The sequence below is a fragment of the Hypanus sabinus genome, chromosome 8 (assembly GCF_030144855.1).
Source record: "Hypanus sabinus isolate sHypSab1 chromosome 8, sHypSab1.hap1, whole genome shotgun sequence".
In the NCBI taxonomy this organism is placed as follows: Eukaryota; Metazoa; Chordata; class Chondrichthyes; order Myliobatiformes; family Dasyatidae; genus Hypanus; species Hypanus sabinus.
In genome coordinates this window covers 168,942,792-168,965,863 of record NC_082713.1, presented here as the reverse complement: position 1 = coordinate 168,965,863, position 23,072 = coordinate 168,942,792, and the positions used below count along the sequence as shown (strand labels likewise).

The 23,072-nt window shown below is 42.5% G+C and overlaps 1 protein-coding gene across 17 annotated transcripts in view; it reads right to left on the bottom strand.

Moving 5' to 3' along the window:
• The window catches only part of LOC132398701 (uncharacterized), a 173,400-nt gene that overhangs the window by 143,780 nt on the left and 6,548 nt on the right, over window positions 1–23,072 (bottom strand). For 14 of the 17 annotated variants that reach the window (XM_059978497.1, XM_059978493.1, XM_059978494.1 and 11 more), the window contains exon 2: window positions 15,739–15,807. The exons of 2 other annotated variants lie outside the window; for them this stretch is intronic. In XM_059978497.1, the coding sequence (XP_059834480.1) occupies window positions 15,739–15,807 (69 nt within the window). Of the gene's footprint in view, window positions 1–15,738; window positions 15,808–19,616; window positions 19,793–23,072 lie in introns of all 17 variants that reach the window. One more of the 17 variants, XM_059978501.1, reaches the window with a different exon arrangement.

Here is a 23,072-nt window from a genome sequence, read left to right as displayed (position 1 = left end):
TCCTATTCAGATGCAGATATATCTATTACATATACATCAAAACATACAGTGAAATATATTGATTATTAATATTTGCATGAATAACAACAAAATCTTAGGTTGTGCTGAGGGAAGTGTTGCCATGCATATCAGTGCCCAATATAGCGTGCCCACAATGTTCAGCAGAACAACACCGGCAACAACAGTATGGAAGGTTGTGTCATACAGCATAGATACAGGCCCTTCAGCCCATCAAGTCCATACTGACTATCAAGCATCCATTTAGATCACCCCTACACTAATCCCTTTTTATTCTCCACCCATATTCCCATCTCCTTTCCCAGGAACAACATATCATATTCCCCTTGGGTAACCCACTCCCAATGGTGTGATCAGTGAATTCTCCAGCTTTCAGTATATTTCACTCCACCCTCACTTTCTTGTTCCTCCTCATCTACCCAGGTTTTCCTACACTCACACTAACTCCCATCACCAGTATCGGCAGTTTTTTATCTCTTCCAAAATGCCAAAATGGATTCACACCGCTTTTCTCCAGAATAATGCCACAGGTTTTCTATATCTATCGGAGAAAACAATCACGGCCCCAGTTCAACACCTCTGATGTGCAAAGAAATGAATCATTTGCGTTAATGACAAACACAGTCCAAGGGCATGCTAAAGGCAGCCTACAAGTGCACCAACACCTCATGCTCATAACCCGTACATCTTTGGACTGTGGGAGGAAACCAAAGCAAATGGAGGAAACCCATGTGGTCACAGGGAGAATGTACAAACTTCTTGCAGACAATGGTGGGAACTGAACCCTGGTTGCTGATGCATAGTTTGCTTAATACTGCTGATTTAATGAAAACTCTTAGCTTTGAGGGACCTTCATGCTCCTGAGGAGAAAGTGATCTCATTGGTGGATGGGTCAACAACTGGGGAAAACCAGTTTAAACAGTCCAACACAGGAACTAGCGATTTGGCCCAAAATGTCTGTGTTGAACATGATGTTGAATTAAATTAAATCTCTTCCATCTGCACATGACCCTTATCCCTCCATTTCCTGCATATTCATGTGGCTAACAGCCTCTTAAACACTTCTATTGCATCTGCCTCTACCACATCCCCAGCAGCTCATTCAAGACACCCACCACTGTCTGTGTAAAAACTTGTTCCAATTATCTCTTTTACGTACTTCCTCTCTCACGTTAAATACATGACCTCTGGTACTTAAGATTTCTACCCTTGGAAAAAGATCAGACCACCTATCCTATCTTGCTCATTTCTTATGTGCTATGTCGTATGATGAAGGCGATCATGTTCTTTCCATGATCATGATTGTTTTTGGCAAAATTTTTCTACAGGAAATGGTTTGCCTATTTCTTCTTTTGGGCAGTGTCTTTACAAGATGGGTGACCCCAGCCATTATCAGTACTCTTCAGAGATTGTCTGCCTAAGTGGTCCCATAACCAGGACCTGTGATATGCACCAGTTGCTCATACGACCATCCACCACCTGCTCCCATGGCCTCACGTGACCCTGATCAGGGGTGAGGGGACGGGAAGGTGGCTAAGCAGGTGCTACACCTTGCCCAGGGATGATCTGCAGGCTAGTGGAGAGAAGGAGCAGCTTACACCTCCTTTGGTAGAGACATATCTCCACCCTGCCATAGATAGAAACTGCTATCAGGTCACTCCTCAGTCTCTGACATTCCAGGCAGAAGGACCCAAGTCTGTCCAACTGTCCTTATAGCTCATACCCTCTAATCCAGGCAGCGTTCTGCTAAATCTCCTCTGCACCCCCTCTAAATCTTCCACATCTTTCCTATGATGAGACAACCAGAAGGGAACACAATGATCTAAGTATGTTCACAATCTTCCAATCTTCCCACAATCACTCCTGCTTTGGAAACAATGAGCATTGATTGAGATTGCTCCCAATTTTCGCTAGTACATTTCGAGCCACTCAGAAAATTAAGCACAGTTTTCCACATGACCCCTCACTCAGCCACAGCGAAATTTTATCATTTGCAGCAACTCTCAATGCCAACCATTCCCTCTCAATTGTGCAATGCTTCCAGGTCCTACCAAAGAAGTTGACAGGGAAGTAGCGTTACTGTGCTACAAATCAAGGAATTGCGGCAGCTTAATAAGACTGTGCTGCAGGCAGCAAGAAGTCTTAATCTGAAAGTCAATTGGAAAGTATTTCAATCCAATTAGTATAAAAGAAGCACACTGCCATAAAACTCAAACGTTCCTACTCAATGCTGGCTCGGAGTTTGCTCTCTGATTGCGTGGGATAGGGAACAATGGACTCAGACTGATCTAATAAGGGATTTGTGCTCAGTAGCACAATGCGATTTTGTCTTTGACTTCGGCAGGCCACAAGCACACTTAACCCTTTGAGCAGCCGATACCTCTCTAGTTTTGGAAACAATCAGCATTGTTTACTGAGATTAATATCAACGGGTGGTAACTTCGGAAGTGCACTCCCTGAGAAAATGGTGGAAGCAGTGTCTGCCTTTAGTGTCTCGATGAGCTCCTGAATTCCCTACATATGGGTGAGAATGGCCCAATAAAAATGGATGCCCGTGATGGAGAAGTTCAGTAACTTGAAGTTCTTTGGGACTATCATATCAGAGAATCTGTCCTAGGACCAACACGTAGAAGGCATGACAGCTTCTCTACTTTCTTAGATGTTTGTATAGATTTGGCATGTTCACCAAAATCTTTGACAAACTCCTATAGGGACATAGTGAGGGGTATCCTGACAGGTTGCATTCCAGGCTGGTATGGAAACATCAATTCTCAGGAATAAAAAAGCTCTTACATAAAGTGCTGGATACAGCTGGTCCATCACTGGCAAAGCCCTCCCCACCATTGATACATTTACAAGGATTGCTGCCACAAGAAAGCAGCATCCCACCATCTACGCTATGCTCTCTTCTCATTGCTGCTATCAGGAAGAAGGTACAGAACCTGAGGACTCACACCACCAGGTTTAGGAACAGTTATTACCTACAACCATCAGCCTCCTGAGCCAGCCTGGATGACTTCACTCACCTCAACACTGAATTGATCCCACACATCAGACTCCTGAACCAGTGTGGATAACTTCACTCACCCCAACACTGAACTGATTCCACACATCAGACTCCTGAACCAGTGTGGATAACTTCACTCACCTCAACACTGAACTGATTCCACACTTCAGACTCCTGAACCAGTGTGGATAACTTCACTCACCTCAACACTGAACTGATTCCACACATCAGACTCCTGAACCAGTGTGGATAACTTCACTCACCTCAACACTGAACTGATTCCACACATCAGACTCCTGAACCAGTGTGGATGACTTCACTCACCCCAACTCTGAACTGATTCCACACATCCAGCTCCTGAACCAGTGTGGATAACTTCACTCACCTCAACACTGAACTGATTCCACACATCAGACTCCTGAACCAGTGTGGATGACTTCACTCACCTCAACACTGAACTGATTCCACACATCCAGCTCCTGAGCCAGTGTGGATAACTTCACTCACCTCAACACTGAACTGATCCCACAACCTCTGAACTCACTTCCAAGGACTCCACAACTCATGTTCCCGGTATTTTTTACTTGCACAATTTGTCTTGTTTTGCATTTTAGTTGTTTGTGTACAGTTTTCCATAAATGTTATTGTATTTCTTTATTTTCCTGTAAGTAAATTAATCTGAAGGTATGATACTGTAAAGTAACTACTTCAGTAATAAATTTTATATTGAATTGACTGACTTTGGATGTGATAGACCAAATGGCCTGCTTCTATCTTGTATGGCTCAATGACTATGTAACACTATGAATGGTTACAAGATAAGGGACTGGTTATTTAAACAGAACTGCGTTGAAATTCCTTTACACCGAAGATGGGCTCATTGGTGAATTTCAAATTCAGTTCATTGTCATGTGCACAAGTACACAGACTCACAGAGTTATAGTACACCACAGCATAGAAGCAGGCCCTTTAGCCTGTCTACTCCATACCAAACTATTAATCTGCCCAATTCCATCGACCTGCACCCAGACCAGAGCCCCCCACACCACTCACGTCTATGTACCTACCTAAATTTCTCTTAAATGTTGAGATCGAATGGCAGCTTGTTCCACACTTTCACTGCCTTCTGACTACGTAAACAATGGTGCAATGAGAAACTTGAGCAACATGACAGACACATAGCTACCGACAAGCTTCCTTCACGAGAAAAAACAAATTATACACAAGAAAGAACAGAATTAGAACAAAATTGTGTATTTTAGTGAAAAGACGTCAAAGTGGGGAGTACTGAGGTAGTGATTACAATTGTGCCAGTTGGTTGAAGTGAAGTACAGTAGCTGTTCTTGAACCTGGTGGTGTGGGACTTTGGGCTTCTGTACCACTTAACCATTGGTAGCTGTGAGATTTGGCATGGCCCAGATGGTGGGGATCTTTAACGATGGATGTCACCTTCTTGAGGCAATGCCTCCTATAGATCCTACGGGATTCCTGTGCATGGGAGTTATCATAACATACCCTGATGCTGTCAGGTCAGGATAATTTCAACCCAAAGTATGTAAATGTTTATCAGAGTGTTTGGTGACAAATCAAAGAAGCTTAACCTTTGAAGTGGAATTGGAAGTGGAATATTGTCACATGTATAGAGATACAGTGAAAAACTTGTCAAGAATATTGTTCATAAAGGACATAAGACCATTAGACATAGGAGCAGCTTTACGCCATTCAGCCCATTGAGCCTGCTCCATCATTTCATCATAGCTGATTTATTATCTCTCTCAACGTCACTCTCCTGGGCCTTCTTTCTGTAATCTTTGACACCATTACTAATCAAGGACCCATCAACCTCAAATGACTTGGCCTCTACAGCTGCCTGTGGCCATGAATTCCACAAATTCATTACACTCTGTCTGAAGAAATTTCTCTTCATCTCTTTTTTTTTAGAGAAAAATTCTTGTTTTCTGAGGCTGTGCCCTCTAGTCCTAGAATTCCCCACTATAGGAAACATGGAAAGATTGAATAGGTTATGACTTTATTCCCTGGAACAGTAACAATTGAGAAGAGATTTGACAGTGGTATATAAAATTATGAGGGGTATAGATAGGATATATGCAAACAGGCTTTTTCCATTGAAGTTGGTGGGACTGCAACAAATGGTCTTAGTTTAAGGGTGACAGGTGAAATGTTTAGGGGAAACGTGAAGGAAAACTTCTTCACTCAGAGGTTGTGAGGGTGTTGATGCACCATCAATAACTCACACTGGGACGTAGGCGAGATATCGGCTTTTATTGACTGGAAGAAGGAACCAGGAGTGAGTGTCTATCATACAAGGTCTTGGAGACTGAGGCCGAGCTTCAGGCCGCAGGTCTCCTTTATACAGGGGCCTGTGGGAGGAGCCACAGGAGCAGTCAGCAGGGGCGTGTCCCGACAGGCACATAGTTCACCACAGGTGTGGAATGAGCTGCCAGCACAAGCGATACATGTGAGCTTGATTTCAATGTTTAAGGGAAGTTTGAGTAGGTACCTGGATGGAAGGGATATGGAGGGCTGTGATCCTGGTGTAGTTTAGGCAGTTTAAATGGTTCAGCATGACTAGATGGGACAAAGAGCCTGTTTCAGTGTTATACTTTTCTATGACTATGACTATGGCTCTATCCTATCTACATCCAGTCTATCTAAGTCTTCCACTATTTCAATGAGATCCACCCTCATTTTTCTAATTACAGGCTCAGAGCCATCAAACACTCCACATACTTTAGCCCATTCATTCCCAGAATAATTCTTGTGAGCCTCTTCTGAACCCTCTCCAATGCCAGCACATCCTTTCTTAGACACTGGTGTGCTTTCTATTGATGTACAGGGTCTTGTGGATGATCAATAAATAAGTTTAAATAAGCTGCCTATGAAGTCAGTAAATTTGGAAAGTGTGTCCTTAGACAGTGGGAAAAAGTGTGCTGGTAGGTTTGGTAGAAGTTACGGGAGCTGTCACTCCACCCAGTCTGGCCTAGCCCCAGCACCAATTACGCACCCTCGACTTGACTACTAAGAATAAGCAATTAAAGCAATTTTACTGGGGCTACTGAAATCCTTAAAATAAATAAATAAAAATGTATTCCTTTCTCTCTTCTTTCAAAGCTTCCTCTGTGTTTAAATCCAACAATAGAATGCTTAAACACATCGTTATTTAAACAGCTGCTTCTAATTTGTCATCAATTTTTCATATTCAATGCACACAGGACAATGGCGAATTAAATGCAGCAATAAAGGGCATTCGCATGTACATCTGCCAGAGGTGAGTCAATAGACAAATAGTTTCAAGTGACAACACAGATTGCAAAGGCAGAGTGGTTGAAGGAGCTGCTCTTCAGCCCCCACGCTTCAGTCATCCGGTGCGGAGGTTGTGGGGATCTGGTGCTTGCTTTTCGCCTGACCTTCAGCCCTTCTAACCTACTTGAGCTAGTGCAGTTTGCCTGTATTTACCTCATGCCCCCCCAAACCTTTCCTACCCATTTGTCTTTCTAAATGTAATAACTGTGCCCAGATCTATCACTTCCTCTGGCAGCTCACTCTAAATACCCTCAGTGTGAAAGTTAAATTGCATAAATTGCATGGGCTAAGAAATGGCCCATTTTCCCAGATGGTCTAGACCAGGGGGTTCCCAACCTGAGGTCCATTGGCCTCTCAGTTAATGATAGGGTTCCATGGCAAGAAAATGGTTGGGAACCCTTGGTCTAGACCCTGTTGTAGACTTAGATCACTACACCACCAACTTTGGTGTCATCCTTAGACTTACTAACTACATACACACAAGTACAGGAGACACGTAGGTACCTCCTGTACCTAATAATGTGACCACTGAGTAAACGTATGTGGTCTTCTGCTGCTGTAGCCCATCCACTTCAAGGTTCGATATGTTCAAAGATGCCTTCCTGTCGACCACTGTTGTAACATGTGATTATTTCAGTTACTGTCATGTTCTTATTATTTTGAACCGGTCTGACCTTTCTTCTCTGACCTCTCTCATTAACAAACGTGTTTGCCGGCAGAGCTGCCACTCATATAATGTTTTCTTGTTTCTTGCACCATCCTCAGTAAACTCCAGAAACCATCGTGTGTAAAAATCCCAGGAGGTCAGCAGTTTCTGAGATACTCAAACCACCCCGTCTGGCACCAACAATCATTCCACAGCCAAAGTCACTTAGATCACATTTCTTCCCCATTCTAATGTTTGGTCTTAACAACAACTGAACCTCTTGACCATGTCTGCATGCTTTTATGCACTGAGTTGCTGCCACAGGACTGGCTGATTAGATATTTGCATTTTCAAGTAGATGTACCATAAACTACTCTGCCATTCATTTTCTTGCAGGCATTCACAGTAGATGCAAATAAATACAATGGAATCAATGAAAAACTACGCACAAAGATGGACAAACAACCAGAGTGCAAAGAAATACAAACTATGCAAAATAAACACTAAATAAAAATAAATAAATAATGTTGAAAACATGAGCCGTAGAGTCCTTGAATCAGTTCAGTGTAGAGTGAATCTCACACTGGCGCACGAGCCTGATTGCTGAAGGGTAATAACTGTTCCTGAACACGTACCCAGCATCTGGAACACTACAGCACAGAAATAAGCCCTTAGCCTGTGCTGAACTATTATTCTGCCTGATCCCATCAACCTGCACCAGGACCATAGCCCTCCTATGCATGTATTTATCCAAACTTTTCTTAAATGTTGAAATCAAATCCATGTCCATCACTTTCACTGACAGCTCATTCCATACTCCCACTATACTCTGAGCAAAAGTTCCTCCTCATGCCCACCTTAAACATTTCACCTTCTACCCTCAACTATAATCTCAAATTCTAGTCCCACACAAAGTCAGTGGAAAAAGCCTGCTTACATTCAACCAATCTATGCCTCTCATAATTTTGTATACCTTTATCAAATCTTCTCTCATTCTCCTGCACTCCACGGAGTAAATTCCTAACCTATTCGGCCTCTCCCTGTAATTCAAGTCCTCAAGTCTTGTATCTACTGCCCTGTCTTCACCATTCCTCTTGGTCACCTCTTCAAAGAAACTTGATCAAATTCATGAGACATGATTTCTCAGCCACAAGGTCATGCTGACTATCGCTAATCAGTCCTTGTCTGTCTAAATGCAGGCAGAACCAGTCTCTCACTGTCTCATCTCTGATATTAGAATCTGGTCTGTGAATACCTGATTTGACTTGGCAACTCTTCTAAAATAATGGCACATCAGATTAGAATCCCTCCAGTTTTCTGGTATTTCTCCATCTAACCAAGATCCAATAGGGCAGTGGTGCTTTGGAAAAATGTGAATATGGCCAAGATGGTCACTCATTGTCCAGGCAGCAGACTGTCAATGGTTCTGTCCGAGCGGATTGTCTTTCTTCCTGGATTACATCTGTTCGCAGATGTCCCTGGAGAAAGAGCACACAGTGTTCTTGTGTTTATCTGGGGGGATATTCAGGACCAGCGGACACCACAGAATGCATTCCAGATAGCGATAAGCAAGACCTCGATGGTGGAGCTAGTGGAAGATGATGACACATCACAACGGCAATGAGGGTAGAGGAAGGCTGCAGCAGCGAAGGATCCCCGGTCATCTTACATTCCAGGCCATTGACCCTGACCCCAATCTGTCAAGGACTGCCCATGCATCAGCCTCCCCACATTAAGCGAAGTCACATACGGGCATTCTCCATTAAGAGAGTCCACTCTAACATCCCAGATTAAATCCCACGGCAATGAGCATGTGGTGAAGGGGCCTCCACAGCCATCTGAAAACCTACCAGTAGACAACCTCTTAACCAAACTTGTCTCATACCCAGCTCTAGTGATCACACTACTACAAGGATAGTGATGCCTGTGTTAACATTCGAAAATGAAAATGATATGTGTCATGAAGTACTGTAATACTTCACAATATATAAATCAGCAATTGGTCAAATTTGGAGTATTGTGTACAGTTCTAGTCATCTACCTACAGAAAAGACATCAAAAAGCTCAAAAGAGAGCAGAGAATATTTACAGGGACTTTGTCAGGACTTGAGGCCCTGAGTTACAGGGGAAGGCTGAGTAAGTTAGGACTTAATTCCCTGCAGTGCAGGAGAGTGAGGAGAGATTTGATAGAGATGTACAAAATTATGAGGGGTATAGGTAGGGTAAATGTATAGAAGCTGGGGTGAGACTAGAACTAAAGATTATAGGTTTAAGGTGAAAGCGGAATCTGATGGAGAACATTTTCACTCAGAGGGTTGTACGAGCAGTAGATAAAGGTCCAGTTGGGACATTCAATAGAAGTTTGAATAGGTACATAGTTTGGATGGAGCTATAGTCTGGGTGGAGGTCAATGGGACTAGGTAGAACATCAGGTCAGCATAAACTAGATGGGCCAAAGGGCCTTATTCTATGAAGTAGAATACATCACTATAGATTCTATGAAACACCTGGATTCAGGTGCCATTAGCTTGAGCATGTGAATACACAGACCTGACCAGGGCTGTACACAGCCCTAGGTTCTGTTGTACATATGCAAGACTGGATTAGTGCATACAGTACCAGCTGGGCTGCATAGGAAGAACCAAAGATGATGTAGCGTTTACATTGAAGTCATTAGTACCCAGGTAATTCTTGTAAACTACCAGAGGCAACAGTGGGACCAGAGAAGTCCTCACAAACTTTCAAGGCTACTCAGTTTATCTTAGAATGATCATTTTCTTCTGCCAGCAAATCAGCAGAAGACTTGATGTGTATTGAGCCAATTATCAGACAGGGAGCACTTAGCCAACAGTAATCACAACACAATTTGATTCTAGCTCTGAGAGAGAAAAGAGTGAGTCAAAAATAAAAACTTGAAGTAAAGATCATAAACTTTCACCAGAGAAATTAGGCAGGAAATGATCATATGGATAACTGTCATAAGAAAAAAATGATGCATGGTTAATTGTCACACAGATAATGAAAGTATTACATCGGCATTGCCTCATAGATAATCATGGCTTTATATAAATAATCATTGCATGGAAAAACATCCAATTACGTGCATAATTATTGTATTACACAGAGAGTTATCATATTGTTTTGATAATTACTGTATAGATAATTACCATATGCTACGGATCATTACTACATGGATAACTATTGCACAGATAATTACTATGCAGAGAATTACTAAATGGATAAATACTGCATTACAAAGATAATTAGTGCATGGATAATTAATGAACATGTTGATTAATAAGAATCTAAAGCAAAAAAATGCAATTGCTTAAAACTTTAAATGAAAATGCAAAATGTTGTTCTGACATCAGCTGAGAAAAACAGCATTACTGCTTCACATGACTGACCTCTTATCAGGATTATCATGGCCCAGAATGAGGCCATTCATGCCATCAAATCTTTGCTAGTTCCCTGGAGAACAATTGATTCTACCCAATTCCCAAGCTTATTCCTCATTACCTTGCCTTCTTTTGCACATTAGTTGTCTGTTAGAATTTATGTATATATATATATATTTTATAAATTCTATTGTATTTATTTGTTTTCCAGTAAATACCTGCAAGAAATTGAATCTCAAGGTAGTATATTGTGACATCCCCCCTACCATTGTTAATATCTACAGGAGGTGCTGCCACAAGAAGTCAACATCTATTTTGAAAGATTGCCACCATCTGGGCTGTGCCATCTTCTCACGGCTACCAACGGGCAGAAGGAACAGAAGCCTGAAGTCCCACTCCACCTACTCCCCTTCAACCATTCGGTTCTTGAAGCAACTGGCACAGTCCTCATCATTATCTCAGTAGTAGCAACACTATGACCAATTTGACCACTCTGTACTATAGTGGACTTTATAAAGACCAGAGATTTTGCAGACAATGGAAATCCAGGTAACTCTTGCAAAATACTGGAAGTACTCAGCAGGTCAGGCAGCATCTATGAAGAGGAATAAACAGTCAACGTATGGGCTAAGATCCCTCATCACAACTGTTCATCAACATTGACTGTTTATTCCTTTCCATAGATGTCACCCGACCAGCTGAGTTCCTCCAGAACTTTGTAAGTATATGGTGAGATATACGTACTTCAAAAATAAATTTACCTTAACTTTCCAGTGTTTTTTTTTCTCCTTTCACCTGCCTATCCATTGCAGTTGAAAGGATTGATTGACTTTATTTGATTCCCTCCATGGAGTGAGTTTCTGATCATCATTGCTCACAGGAAAATGTTTTGCCTCAGAATCAGAATCAAATTAATTGTCATTGATTTATGTCTCCTTTGCCCATTATGTTGCCGGCATTTAGGGCAGTAATGAAGGTCCTCCATCTCTGGTGGCGTTCACAGCTTCCTTCATTGTGTTGGTAGCTTCTTCTCGATTTTCCCTCCCGTTGGTCATGCTAGTCCCGGGTGGAGACTCAGGAACACCGTCACACTCAAATGCAGAAGGGTTTCCATATTTGTTTGACCAGTCTTGATTGTTAGCACTGAGCTAAACCCCCGAACCTGAAGGGCCAGTGGACCACTCTTAAACCGTCCTCTACCCTTTGACCTGTTTGGCATAACTGACCCTAACAAACGCTAAAGCACAATGCCCTGACTCCAGCCAACATAGCTCTCCGGGTCACTGAGGCACGTAAGCCTCCAAACCACAACAACATTGTGGTCCACTTGGAGGAGCGTTGACTTATATGTTATGAAAATTGTTATACTGTGTCAGCAGCAGAGATAGATAGACAGATAAATACTTTATTGATCCCAAAGGAAATCACAGTATCACAGTAGCATTATGGGTGCTCAGATATACAAATATTAGAAGAGAAGTAAGAAAGAAAAAAAAACAAGTTACCACAAACAGTCTAACAGGAGGGGGTCATCACTTTCCTGGCTAAAGGTTGACTTATTGTAGAACCTAATGGCTGAGGGCAAGAATGATCTCATATAGCACTCTTTGGAACAGTGCAGTTGTCTTCGTCTATTACTAAAAGTGCTCCTCTGTTCAGCCAAGGTGGCACGCAGAGGGTGAGAAACATTGTCCAGAATTGCCAGGATTTTCCATAAGGTCCTTTGTTCTACCACAGACTCCTAAAACAGAGCCAGCCTTTCTAATCAGTTTATTGAGCCTGTTGGCATCACCTGTGTTGATGTCATTGCCCAGCACACCACCACATTGAAGATTGGACTGTCGCCAACAGACTGGTAGAACATGTGAAGGAGAGGCCTGCATAGTCCAAAGGACCTCAGTCTCCTTAGGAAGCCGAGGCAACTCTGGCCCTTCTTGTACATGGCCTCTGTGTTGGTTCAAGTCTGTCATCCAGGTGCACCCCCAGGTACTTGTAGGTCCTCACCACACCCATGTCCTCACCATCAGTAGTAACAGGGGCAGTGCAAGTTTAGTCTCCATCACCATCTCCTTTGTCTTACTAATGTTGAGCTGCAGATGATTCAGCTTCAAGTACAGTACAGTACAAAAATAAAATTACAATAAATTATATAATAAATAGTGCAAGAGAAAGGAATAATGAAGTAGAGTTCATGGTCCATTCAGAAATCGGATGGTGGAGAGGATGGAGCTGTTCTTAGCTCATTTTGTGTGGGTCCTCAGGCTCCTGTACCTCCTTCCCGATGGTAGTAATGAGAAGAGGGTATGTCCCTGATGGTGAGAGTTCTCAGTGGTAGATGCTGTTCTCTTAAGATGTCCTCGATGGTGGGGAGGCTGGTGCCCATGATGGAATTGCTGATTCTACAACTCCTGCAGCTTCTCATCGCAGCACTGGAGCCTCCATACCGAGCTGTAATGCAACCAGCCAAAACGCTCTCCACTGTACTCTATAAATTTGCAACGGTCTTTGATAACATTCTGAATCCCCTCGAACTCCTAATAAAGTAGGTATGCCTTCTTAGTGATGCATCCTCAGTGATGCTGACACCCAGGAACTCAAAGCTGCTCACCCTCTCCACTGATCCATCAATGAAGGCTGGTGTGTATACTCTCGACTTCTCTTTCGTGAAGTCCAGGATCAATTCCTTGGTCTTGCTGATGTTGAATGTGAAGTTGTTATTGTGATACCACTCAACAAGCTGATCTATCTCACACCTGTATTCTATCTCATAACCATATGTGATTCTACCAACAACAGAAGGTTTAGGTGAATGTTTTGGAGAGGGTGCAGAAAAGGTTTACCAGGATGCTGCCCGGGTTAGAGGATATTAACTATAAGAGGAGGTTGGACACCTGCATCATTTTCTCCAGAGCATCAGAAGCTGAGAGACTGGAGGGAAGGGTAAAATTATTAAGAACCAGAGGTTACATATTCAAAATCAGAGAGAGGAACTGTCTAAAGGAGATGAGTGGGGCAAGTTGTTATTTATTTATTTATTTATTTGACACAGAGAGTGATGGGTGCTAGGGGCGGTGGTAGAGGGAAATACTATAGAGGTGCTTAAGAGGCTATTTGACAGACACGTGAATATTCAGGGAATGGAGAGATGGGGGTCATGCGCAGATAGGAGCAACCTAGCTTAATTCAACATCGTGTTCAGCACAGACATTGTGGGCCGAATGGCACATTCCTATGTTGGACTGTTTTACGCTCGATGTTCTATCCTCTACTCCTAACCTTAAACCTGTGTTGCCCAGTTACTGACCCATCCACCAATGAGATCACTTTCTCCTCAGGTGCATTAGTGTCCCTCAAAGTATAGAGTTTTCATTAAATCACCAGAATTAATCAAACCATGGAGCAGCCCGGTAGTGTAACAGTTAGCGTAACACTATTACAGCATCGGCGACCAGGGTTCAAATCCCATCACCGTCTGCAAGGAGTTTGTAAATTCTCCCTGTGACCCCATGGGTTTCCTCGCACAGTCCAAAGATGTACGGGTTGTGGGTTGACGTTGGGAGCATGGCAACTCTTGCAGGCTGCCCCCAGCACATTCTCAGACAGTGTTAGTTGTTTTGTGCAAATGACTCATTTCACTGCATGTTTTGATACTTCAACGTACATGCGACAAATAAATGTTTCCTTAATATTTAAGATTTCAGGATCCAAATATGTTTCACCAAAAAACCTGAGCTTAATAAATAAACTTTTCAAGATCAAAAGGTGGAGGTGGTGTTGCTGGTAGAGAGAGGGGATTGCCTCCACCTGTCAATCTGTTAAAATCAAAGATTCAAAGTTCCTTTATTATCAAAGTATGCATGCAGTGTACAACACTGAGATTCATCTCCCACAGCCAGCCACAAAACTAAAAAAGCGTGGAACTCGTTCAAAGAAAAGGCATCAAGACCACAGTGGGCAGGAAAAAGGAACAAATTGCACAACACACACAAAATGCCAGAGGAACTCAGCAGGCCAGGCAGCGTCTATGGAAAAAAGCACAGTCAACATTTCAAGCTGAAACCCTTCAGCTGGCCTCCTGGGTTCCTCCAGCACTTTGTGTGTGTTGCTGGGATTTCCACCATCTGCAGTTTTCCTCTTGTTTGTGAACAAATCGTGCAAATGGCAAAAAAAAACAAGTGAAAAATACAGAGTATATGACACCAAATCACAAAGTCACCAAAAGCATCTGGGTAAATCCAACGGGCATTTGCTTTGCTGATGCCACGTTTGCAGCACTGAATACAGAACGTTGTGTCCTTGTTTATAGAAGGAAAGATCATAAAGCATCATTCACTCACACCATCACTGAGGCACAGTAGCACCAGTCTGTACTGAATGGAGCAACTCATTAAGACGCTTTAGACAGACAGCACCTTCCAAACTCACCATCTCTACCAGCTGCTAAGCCAAGAGCAGCAAAAGCATGGGGAACAGTGGCCCCTGCAAATACCACCCAACTCATACACCAGCCTGACTTGGAAGTAGTCTGTATCACCATTCCTTCACTGTCACTAGGATTTAACAGGATGCTGCCCGGATCAGAGAGCATGCCTTGTGGGAATAGACTGAGTGAGCCTGGCCTTTTGTCTTTGAAATGAAGGAGCATGAAAGATGAATTGATAGAGGTGTATAACATGTTAGGAGGCATAGATTGATTGGAAAGCCAGAGACTTGTCACAGGGCCAAAATGGCTAATATAGGAAGGAAAGTATAAAGGGGATGTCAGAGGTAGTTTTTTTTTCCCCACATAGAGTGGTGGGTGCATGGAACACCCAGCCAGGGATAGTGGTAGAGACAGATAGATTTGGGACATTCAAACTCTGAGGTAGGCACTTGGATGAAAGGAGAATGGAGGGTTGTGTGTTGGTGGGGGGGTGGGGGGAGGAAGGTTAGATTGATCTTACAGCAAGTTAAAAAGATGGCACAACATTGCAGGCCAAAGGACCAGTACTGTTCTACAGTGTTCTATGTTCTATATTGTAAAATGAATCTCAAGGTAGTATAAGTAAGATATATATTTTGATTATAAACTTTAATTTGGCTTTATGATGGCATGGGCTAAAGAGGCCCAAAGGCCTGTTTCCATACTTGTGAACTGCCAGAGGAAGTGGCAGATGTGGGTTCAATTGAAATATTTAAGAGAAGTTTGGGTAATTGGAAGGGGTATAGAAGGCAATGGTCCAGCTGCAGGTTAATGGGACTAGTCAGCATGGACTAGATGGGCTGAAGTTTCCCAGCTGTATCTCTGTGTTGACATTGTTTATTACTTTATGTCCCAGAGAAACCAGAAATCCTGTCTTACTTACAGGGTTGTGAGTTTGCACCCGATCCCACAGTCGAACTCTGCTCACGAAGGTGAAATAGCGTAGTCCGGCCTGCAAACAACAAATTAAACACATCTCACGTTCCGGCTCATTGATGCACACTGGCCAAGTACAGACATGTGAAGCCCATTGGAACATTCTGTTCCCGGGAACTTCAGTCCTGTAGTTACTCAAAAACAACATTCACTCTGACTCTAGTGTACAAGAGAAACAGTCCAGTGTTAAAGTAGAGCAGCGATTGGAGATCAGAATCAAATTTAAGATCACTGGCATATCATGACGTTTATTGTTGTGTGGCAACAATACAGTGTACTACATAATAATAGAAACTATAAATTACAGTAAGTACCTATAAGTGAATTTTGCAGGAGCACCATTAAGAGGGTCCTGACAAGCTGCATCTCCATCTGGTATGGGACCAGTCGAGCATTGGACCAGAAGTCCCTACAAATGTCTGTGAGAACAGCTGAGAAGATCAAAGGGGTCTCCCTGCCATCTATTGGGACATTTATCAGAAATGCTGTGTACACAGAGCCCTTAGTGTTATCAAGAATCCCACCCGTCCATCCAGCATCCTCTTTCTACCATCAGACAGGAGACCCTGATGCACAAAGACAAGAACGGTCAGGATGGTAAACGGTTTCTCCCTCAGGGCATTAGGCTTCTGAACTACCTGCCACATTGCATCCAAAGTGACACTGGTGACTTTGTTCTATACCCTGCAATATTTACTTTATACACTTTTACTCTGTTTAGTTATGTATGATTCATCTGTAGATTTCATAAGTTATCGTGTGTAATGTGTGTTATATATACTATAGTGCTTTACACCCTGGTTCAGAGAAACACGGTGTTGTTTGCCAGTATACATGTATATAGTTAAGTGACAATAAACTTGACTTGACTTGATGTATATAAAATTAAATTAAATAAATAGTGCAAAAAGAGAAGAGGTAATATTCATGAATTCATTGTCCATCCAGACAACCGATGACAAAGGGGAAGAAATTGTTCCTGAATTGTTGAGTGTGTGTCTTCAGGCACCTGTACCTCCTCCCTGATGGTAGCAATGAGAAGAAGGCATGTCCTGGGTGAGGGGGGACCTTAATGATGAAAGCTGCATTTTTGAGGCATCGCTTTTTGAAGATGTCCGGATGTTGGGATGACTAGTGCCCGTGATGGAGATAGCCAAGTTTACAACTTTCTGCAGCTTTTTCCAATCCTGTGCAGTGGCCCCTCTATACCAGATGGTGATGTAACCAGTTAGAACGCTCTCCACATCTGTAGAAATTTCTTAGAGTCTTTGGTGACACGCCAAATATCCTCAAACTCCAAATCAAGGATCAACTTTATTCTCCTTATAGTAGTCCAAATTTGCTGTGGTGTGATGGTCAGAGTGTGACTTGCAGCAAAAAAACAACAGCGTACAACAATTACAAAAATAAATATTATCTAAAAATTAAAGTTAGAGCTTAAAGTACAAATATAGTCTAAAACATACATACATTTGGGACATTTAAGAAATATTTAGATAAGCACATGAATGTGAGGGAAACAGAAGGACATTGTGGCAGGATAGTTAGTTGGCCATTTGATTACTAATTTAATTGATTTGGCCGTAGAGCCAGTTCCTGTGCTGTACTGTTCTGTGGTCTGAATACATGAATAGCAGCATGTATTTACAATTCAAAATTCAAGATTATTTACTGTCATTTCCAGTACACAAGTGCAGGGAGAATGAAATAATTGTTACTCCGGATCCAATGCAGCACAAAAAACAATTAGATAAAGAATACAATAATAGTAATAAAAATACACAGTAAATATAAATACATAAATTAGCTTATATTCATCAATTGATTGTATGTCCATAAAGTGGTGCTAGGCTGTACATAAGGTGACTGACAGGAAATAATAAAGTAGTGGTGGAGTTAGCGGGTGGAGGTGTTGGTCAGCCTCACAGCTTGATGAAAGTAACAGATTTTGAGTCTGGTGGTCCTGGAGTAGATGCTACATAGCCTCCTCCCTGATGGGAGTGGGACAATCAGTTCATGGGTGAGACAGTGTAAGCAGCATTATACAATGTTGTTTAAGGAGCCTATAGTATAGTGACTGAGATAATAGATAGAGGGGAGAGCGAGGGGCTAAATAAAGGGTTGATCAGATTAACTGTCTGCGGGAAGAAACTTTTCAGATGGTATGAAGCATTTGTTTTAAAATGGTGGGCAGCTCATGGAACAGTGGGTAGAGCCGGTGCTCCGCAGTACCGGAGACCCAGGTTCAACTCTGATCTTGGTTGCTCTCTGTGCAGTTTACACATTCTCCTTGCATTGGCTTCCCCTTCCTACGGTTTCCCCAAGGTGTTAACCGCTCAGTCTCAGTGGTCCCTGACTGATAGGTTTAATGAGCTTATTTATTTAGAAATACAGCAAATCCAGCCCTTCCAGCCCTACAAGCTGCATCGCCCAACAACCCACTTATTCAACCCCAGCCTTATCACAGGACAATTTACAATGGACAGTTAATTAACCTACTAACTGGCACATCTTTGGAATGTGGGCAGAAACCAAAGCACCCAGAGAAAACCCATGTTGGTAGAATCTCAGGTGGTGATGAGAGGGCGTACAGGGTTGACATATGCCAACCAGTGGAATGGTGCTGCAGCAACAATTTGGTACTCAACATCAGTAAGACCAAGAGCTGATTGTGGACTTCAGGAAGGGTAAGATGAAGGAACAGATACCAATCCTCATAGAGGGATCAGAAGTGGAGAGAGTGAGCAGCTTCAAGTTCCTGGGTGTCAAGATCTCTGAGGATCTAACCTGGTCCCAACATATTGATGTAGGTATAAAGAAGGCAAGACAGTGGCTATACTTTATTAGGAGTTTGAAGAGATTTGGCATGTCAACAAATACACTCAAAAACTTCTATAGTTGTACCATGGAGAGCATTCTGACAAGCTGCATCACTGTCTGGTATGGAGGGGCTACTGCACAGGACCGAAAGAAGCTGCAGAAGGTTGTAAATCTAGTCAGCTCCATATTGGATACTAGCCTACAAAGTATGCAGGACATCTTTAGGGAGCAGTGTCTCAGAAAGGCAGTGTCCATTATTAAAGACCTCAGGCACCCAGGGCATGCCCTTTTCTCACTGTTACCCATCAGGTAGGAGATACAGGAGCCTGAAGACACACATTCAGTGATTCAAGAACAGCTTCTTCCCCTCTGCCATCAGATTCTTAAATGGACATTGAATCTTTGGACTCTACCTGACCTTTTTTAATGTACAGTCTTTGTGATTTTGCATGTTTTTAATCTATTCAATATACATAATTAATTTATTTGTTTATTGATTATTATTATTATCTTTATGTAGCATAGCGGATATTGCAATACTATTAGAGCTTGGGGTGTTCAGAGTTCCGTTTTCAGTGCTATCTGAAAGGAGTTTGTAAGTTCTCCCCATGAATACACAATTAGAATTATTCTCACCGGCATGTGACGTGAAATTTAACTTAGCAGCCACAGTTCAATGCAATACATAATAAAGAAGAAAGAAAAAATAATAAGTAAAATAATAATAATACAAAGTCCCTTTAGAACAGAGATGAGGAGGTAATTCTTTAGCTGGAGGGTGGTGAATCTGTGGAATCTATTGCTACAGACACCTATGGAGGGTAATTCATTGGCTATATTTAAAGAAGAGGTTGATAAGTTCTTGATTAATGAGTGTGTGAAAGATAGTGGGGAAAAGGCAGGAGAATGGTGATAAGAGTAACTCCAGTGATCAAGTGTTTCCATGAGGATGTTTCAATGTACAGGTGATAAATAGATCAATCCAAATCTTAATCTTTGCCTCACCTTGTTTTTAAATGGGTAACCCTTAAAGTATTGGTCCATACTTCTGATTTCAACACTTTACATTCACCCAGTCAAGAATCTTCAGGTTCTTCTGTTCAAGCACTCTTCACACTCTCTCCTCTCACTCCTATCGTCCATGTCACCCAACTGTGTCCAACCAACGTCCGTCACAGAACCTGCTCAACCCAGATACAGATGTAGTAAATCTGAACAACTTGGTAGCCTCACTGCCTGGCTGAGCACAGGTAAAGATTATTTTTAACTATCACACATACATTGAAGCATCGAAGAAACAGTGAAATGCATTGGTTGCAGAACAACCAACACGGTCCAAGGATGTGCTGGGGGCAGCCCACAAGGTTCACCACAATTCCTGTGCTGACAAGGCATGTCCACAACTCACTAACCCTAGCCAGTACACCTATGGACAGTGGGAGAAAACCAGAGCACCAGGAGGAAACCCACAGAGTCACGGAGAGAACACAGAAAGCAGTGGGGATTGAACTTCAGTTGCTGTTGCTGTAAAGTGACTGTGCTACTCTGATGGGGGACAACAGTGGGCCATGGAATAAAGGGAAGGAGATGGGGTGGTTAGGGTTGGGTGATGGGTAGGTCATAAGAGGAGGGTTTTGGGGCCAGAGGAATAAGGTAAAACAAAGGGGAGGGGGAGGGAGGGCACAGAGGAGGGAGGTTAACAGAAGTTAGAGAAATCAATGTTGATGCTGTCAGGTTGGAGACTACCAAAATGAAGTATGAGATGCTTTTCCTTGAATCTGGCCTTGACGTGGTAGTAGTGGAAGCTGTGGAGAGATATGTCAGTGTGGGAATGGGAAGTGGAATTAAAACAGCTGAGCAGCAGTAGAAGCTGACTGTTCTAGCAGATGGGGCAAAGATGCTTGGCAAAGCGATCCCCCAATCTACATCAGGTCCCCTACCGAACATTGAAAGCCCTAGATAGAATAATTCTGGAGCAATGCACAACCTGTAGTTCAAGCAGCATCTGTGGGAGGGAGTAGGGTGGAGGAGGAGAATCTGTCAATATTTTGGGTAGATTCCCCACATCAGAACTGCTTGATTCAGTCAGTACCTCCAGCTGTTTGCTTTTTGACTCACTTACCCCAATCTCATTCAATTCCCCTCACATTCCATAAGACCATAAGCCATTGGAGCAGAACTAGACCATTTGTAGCTGATTCATTACCCTCCTTAACCCCATTCTCCTGCCTTTTCCCCAGAAACTTTGAAGTCCTTACTAATCAACATCCACCGGCTAAAGAAATTCCTCCTCACCTCTGTTTTGAAGGGACACCCTTCTATTCTGAGGCTGCTCCCTCCGGTTCTACACTTTTCCACTATTGGAAATGTCTTCTCCACATCCAGATTCAGATTCAGCTTTACTTATTTATCACATGTACATCAAAGTTTGTTCCTCTCTGCACCTGGTGGCTCATTGGGCAGCAACCTTGCCATTTCTTTAGCATTTGTCTTTTTCTCTATCAGGCTGAGTAGCTTGACACGAGGATGGAAAGTGTACAAGGAGCTGGCCGGGTTCAAATCCGGGACCACTCACCTCAAAGTCCAATGCAGATGCCACTACACCACCAACCAGCTGTGTACATCGAAACACACAGTGAAATGTGTCATTCGCGCCAACAAACAAGAATATGCTAGGGACAGTCCACAGATGTCGCCACGCATTCCGGCGCCAACATAACATGCCCTTCCACTCTATCTAGGGCTTTCAATTGATTCAATTTGAATGATTGTTCCTTAATTCACCCAAAAATGGCATTATAAATTAATCATAATTATTTAACTTAAGTGAACGACAGCCTATTAATGGAAGCTGACAGCCAAGAGGGAATTAAACATCAGATTGGAGGTACTTGGGAAAACAATTACCTCGTTGGAGCTAATCAGCTGCTGGAGGCAAGGGCTAGTGTGTTTAGAACAGACATCACACAGGAGGAGAATATACAGTGACAGATAGATAAGGAACAGCTATACCGAGAGAAAATAACAAGGATAATGGTAATGGAAAGCAGCTAATCAAACAAGACGGATCTCCAGTGAAGCACAATAGTGCTTGTTCATGAACAAAGGCCTGGGCAAGGTTGCTGGCAGTAGATAGCATGGATAGTTCTAGTTAACATTTAGGATGGTGATGGCAGATGGTTTGTAATGGGGAGGGTTTAATGGTTCAGAGCCCTTACAAAAACAAGCACAAGTGGCCTGCTACAATACATAAAGGCACCCGAAAGCTCAAGAGGAGATTGTCCGGCAGGGCACTCGACAAGCAAAGATGTAACAGGATGCTGAAGTGTCGGACTCAGAAACTCTCGCTTTCTGGCTGGCTATGTCCGTGAGATTAGATTAGATGCAGAGTGATTAAATCCACCAGCAAAACTCAATAACGGGAATTAAATGTAACCTAATTCTCTGCTCGTTAGTAAAGTTTAACCATTTGAGTTCACTGACTACAGAGGTAAAGCGGGGGGGGGGGGGCGGGGGGGGGGGTGAGAATAATTCCAGGAGACACCAACACAAGAGGTTCTGCAGATCCTGGAAATCCAAAGTAACACACACAAAATGTTGGAGGGACTCAGCATCTATGGAGAGAAATAAAAAGTTGACATTCTGGGCAAAGACCCTTGATCAGGACTCTAGGAAACATGGTAGTTTAGTTAAGAGCTACACCTTCCAAGACTACTAGGAGGAGTTTGTAAAGTTCAAAGCAAAGTCATTATCAAAGTACGTACAGTATGTGTCACCATTTAACATTCATTTTCTTCTGGGCATTCACAATAGTAACACAATGGAATCAATGAAAAACCATACACTACAAAGATGACACAATCAATCATTGTGCAATAGACAGCAAACTGTTTAAGTACAAAAAGAAAAGAAGAATATAACAATAATAATAATAATATTAAATAATGATATAATGTGCTCAAAAATTATAATAAGCACCAACAGGGTAGACAATCAAAATCTTATTTTGCAGAGTGGAAATGTTAAGAACTAGAGGATTTGGCTTTAAGGTGAGAGGGGGAAAGTTTAAAGGAGATCTGAGGGAGAAGTTTTTTTATATACTGAGAATGATAGTTACCAAGAGCAGTCTGGCAGGGTGGTAATAGAATCAGTTACAAATATGGTGCCTAAGTGGGTTTTAGAGAAGCACACGGATATCCAGGGAATAGAGAAAAGATTTTGTTTCATTTGGCATTTTGTTCAGCACGAGCATTATGGGCCGAACAGCCTGTTCCTGTGTATACTGCTCTATTCTGCACACTTTGTTCTAAAGGCTTACATGAAAAGAAGGGTTTTTTTTTGTTAAGGGCCCCGATAACTTCAGTGTTTCCCTGGAGACTTTACGTAAATTACGTACTTCCAAAATGTTGGGCGGAAATATTTTCCAGGGGTTGGGGGATATGTGAAACCAGCTGCCAGAGG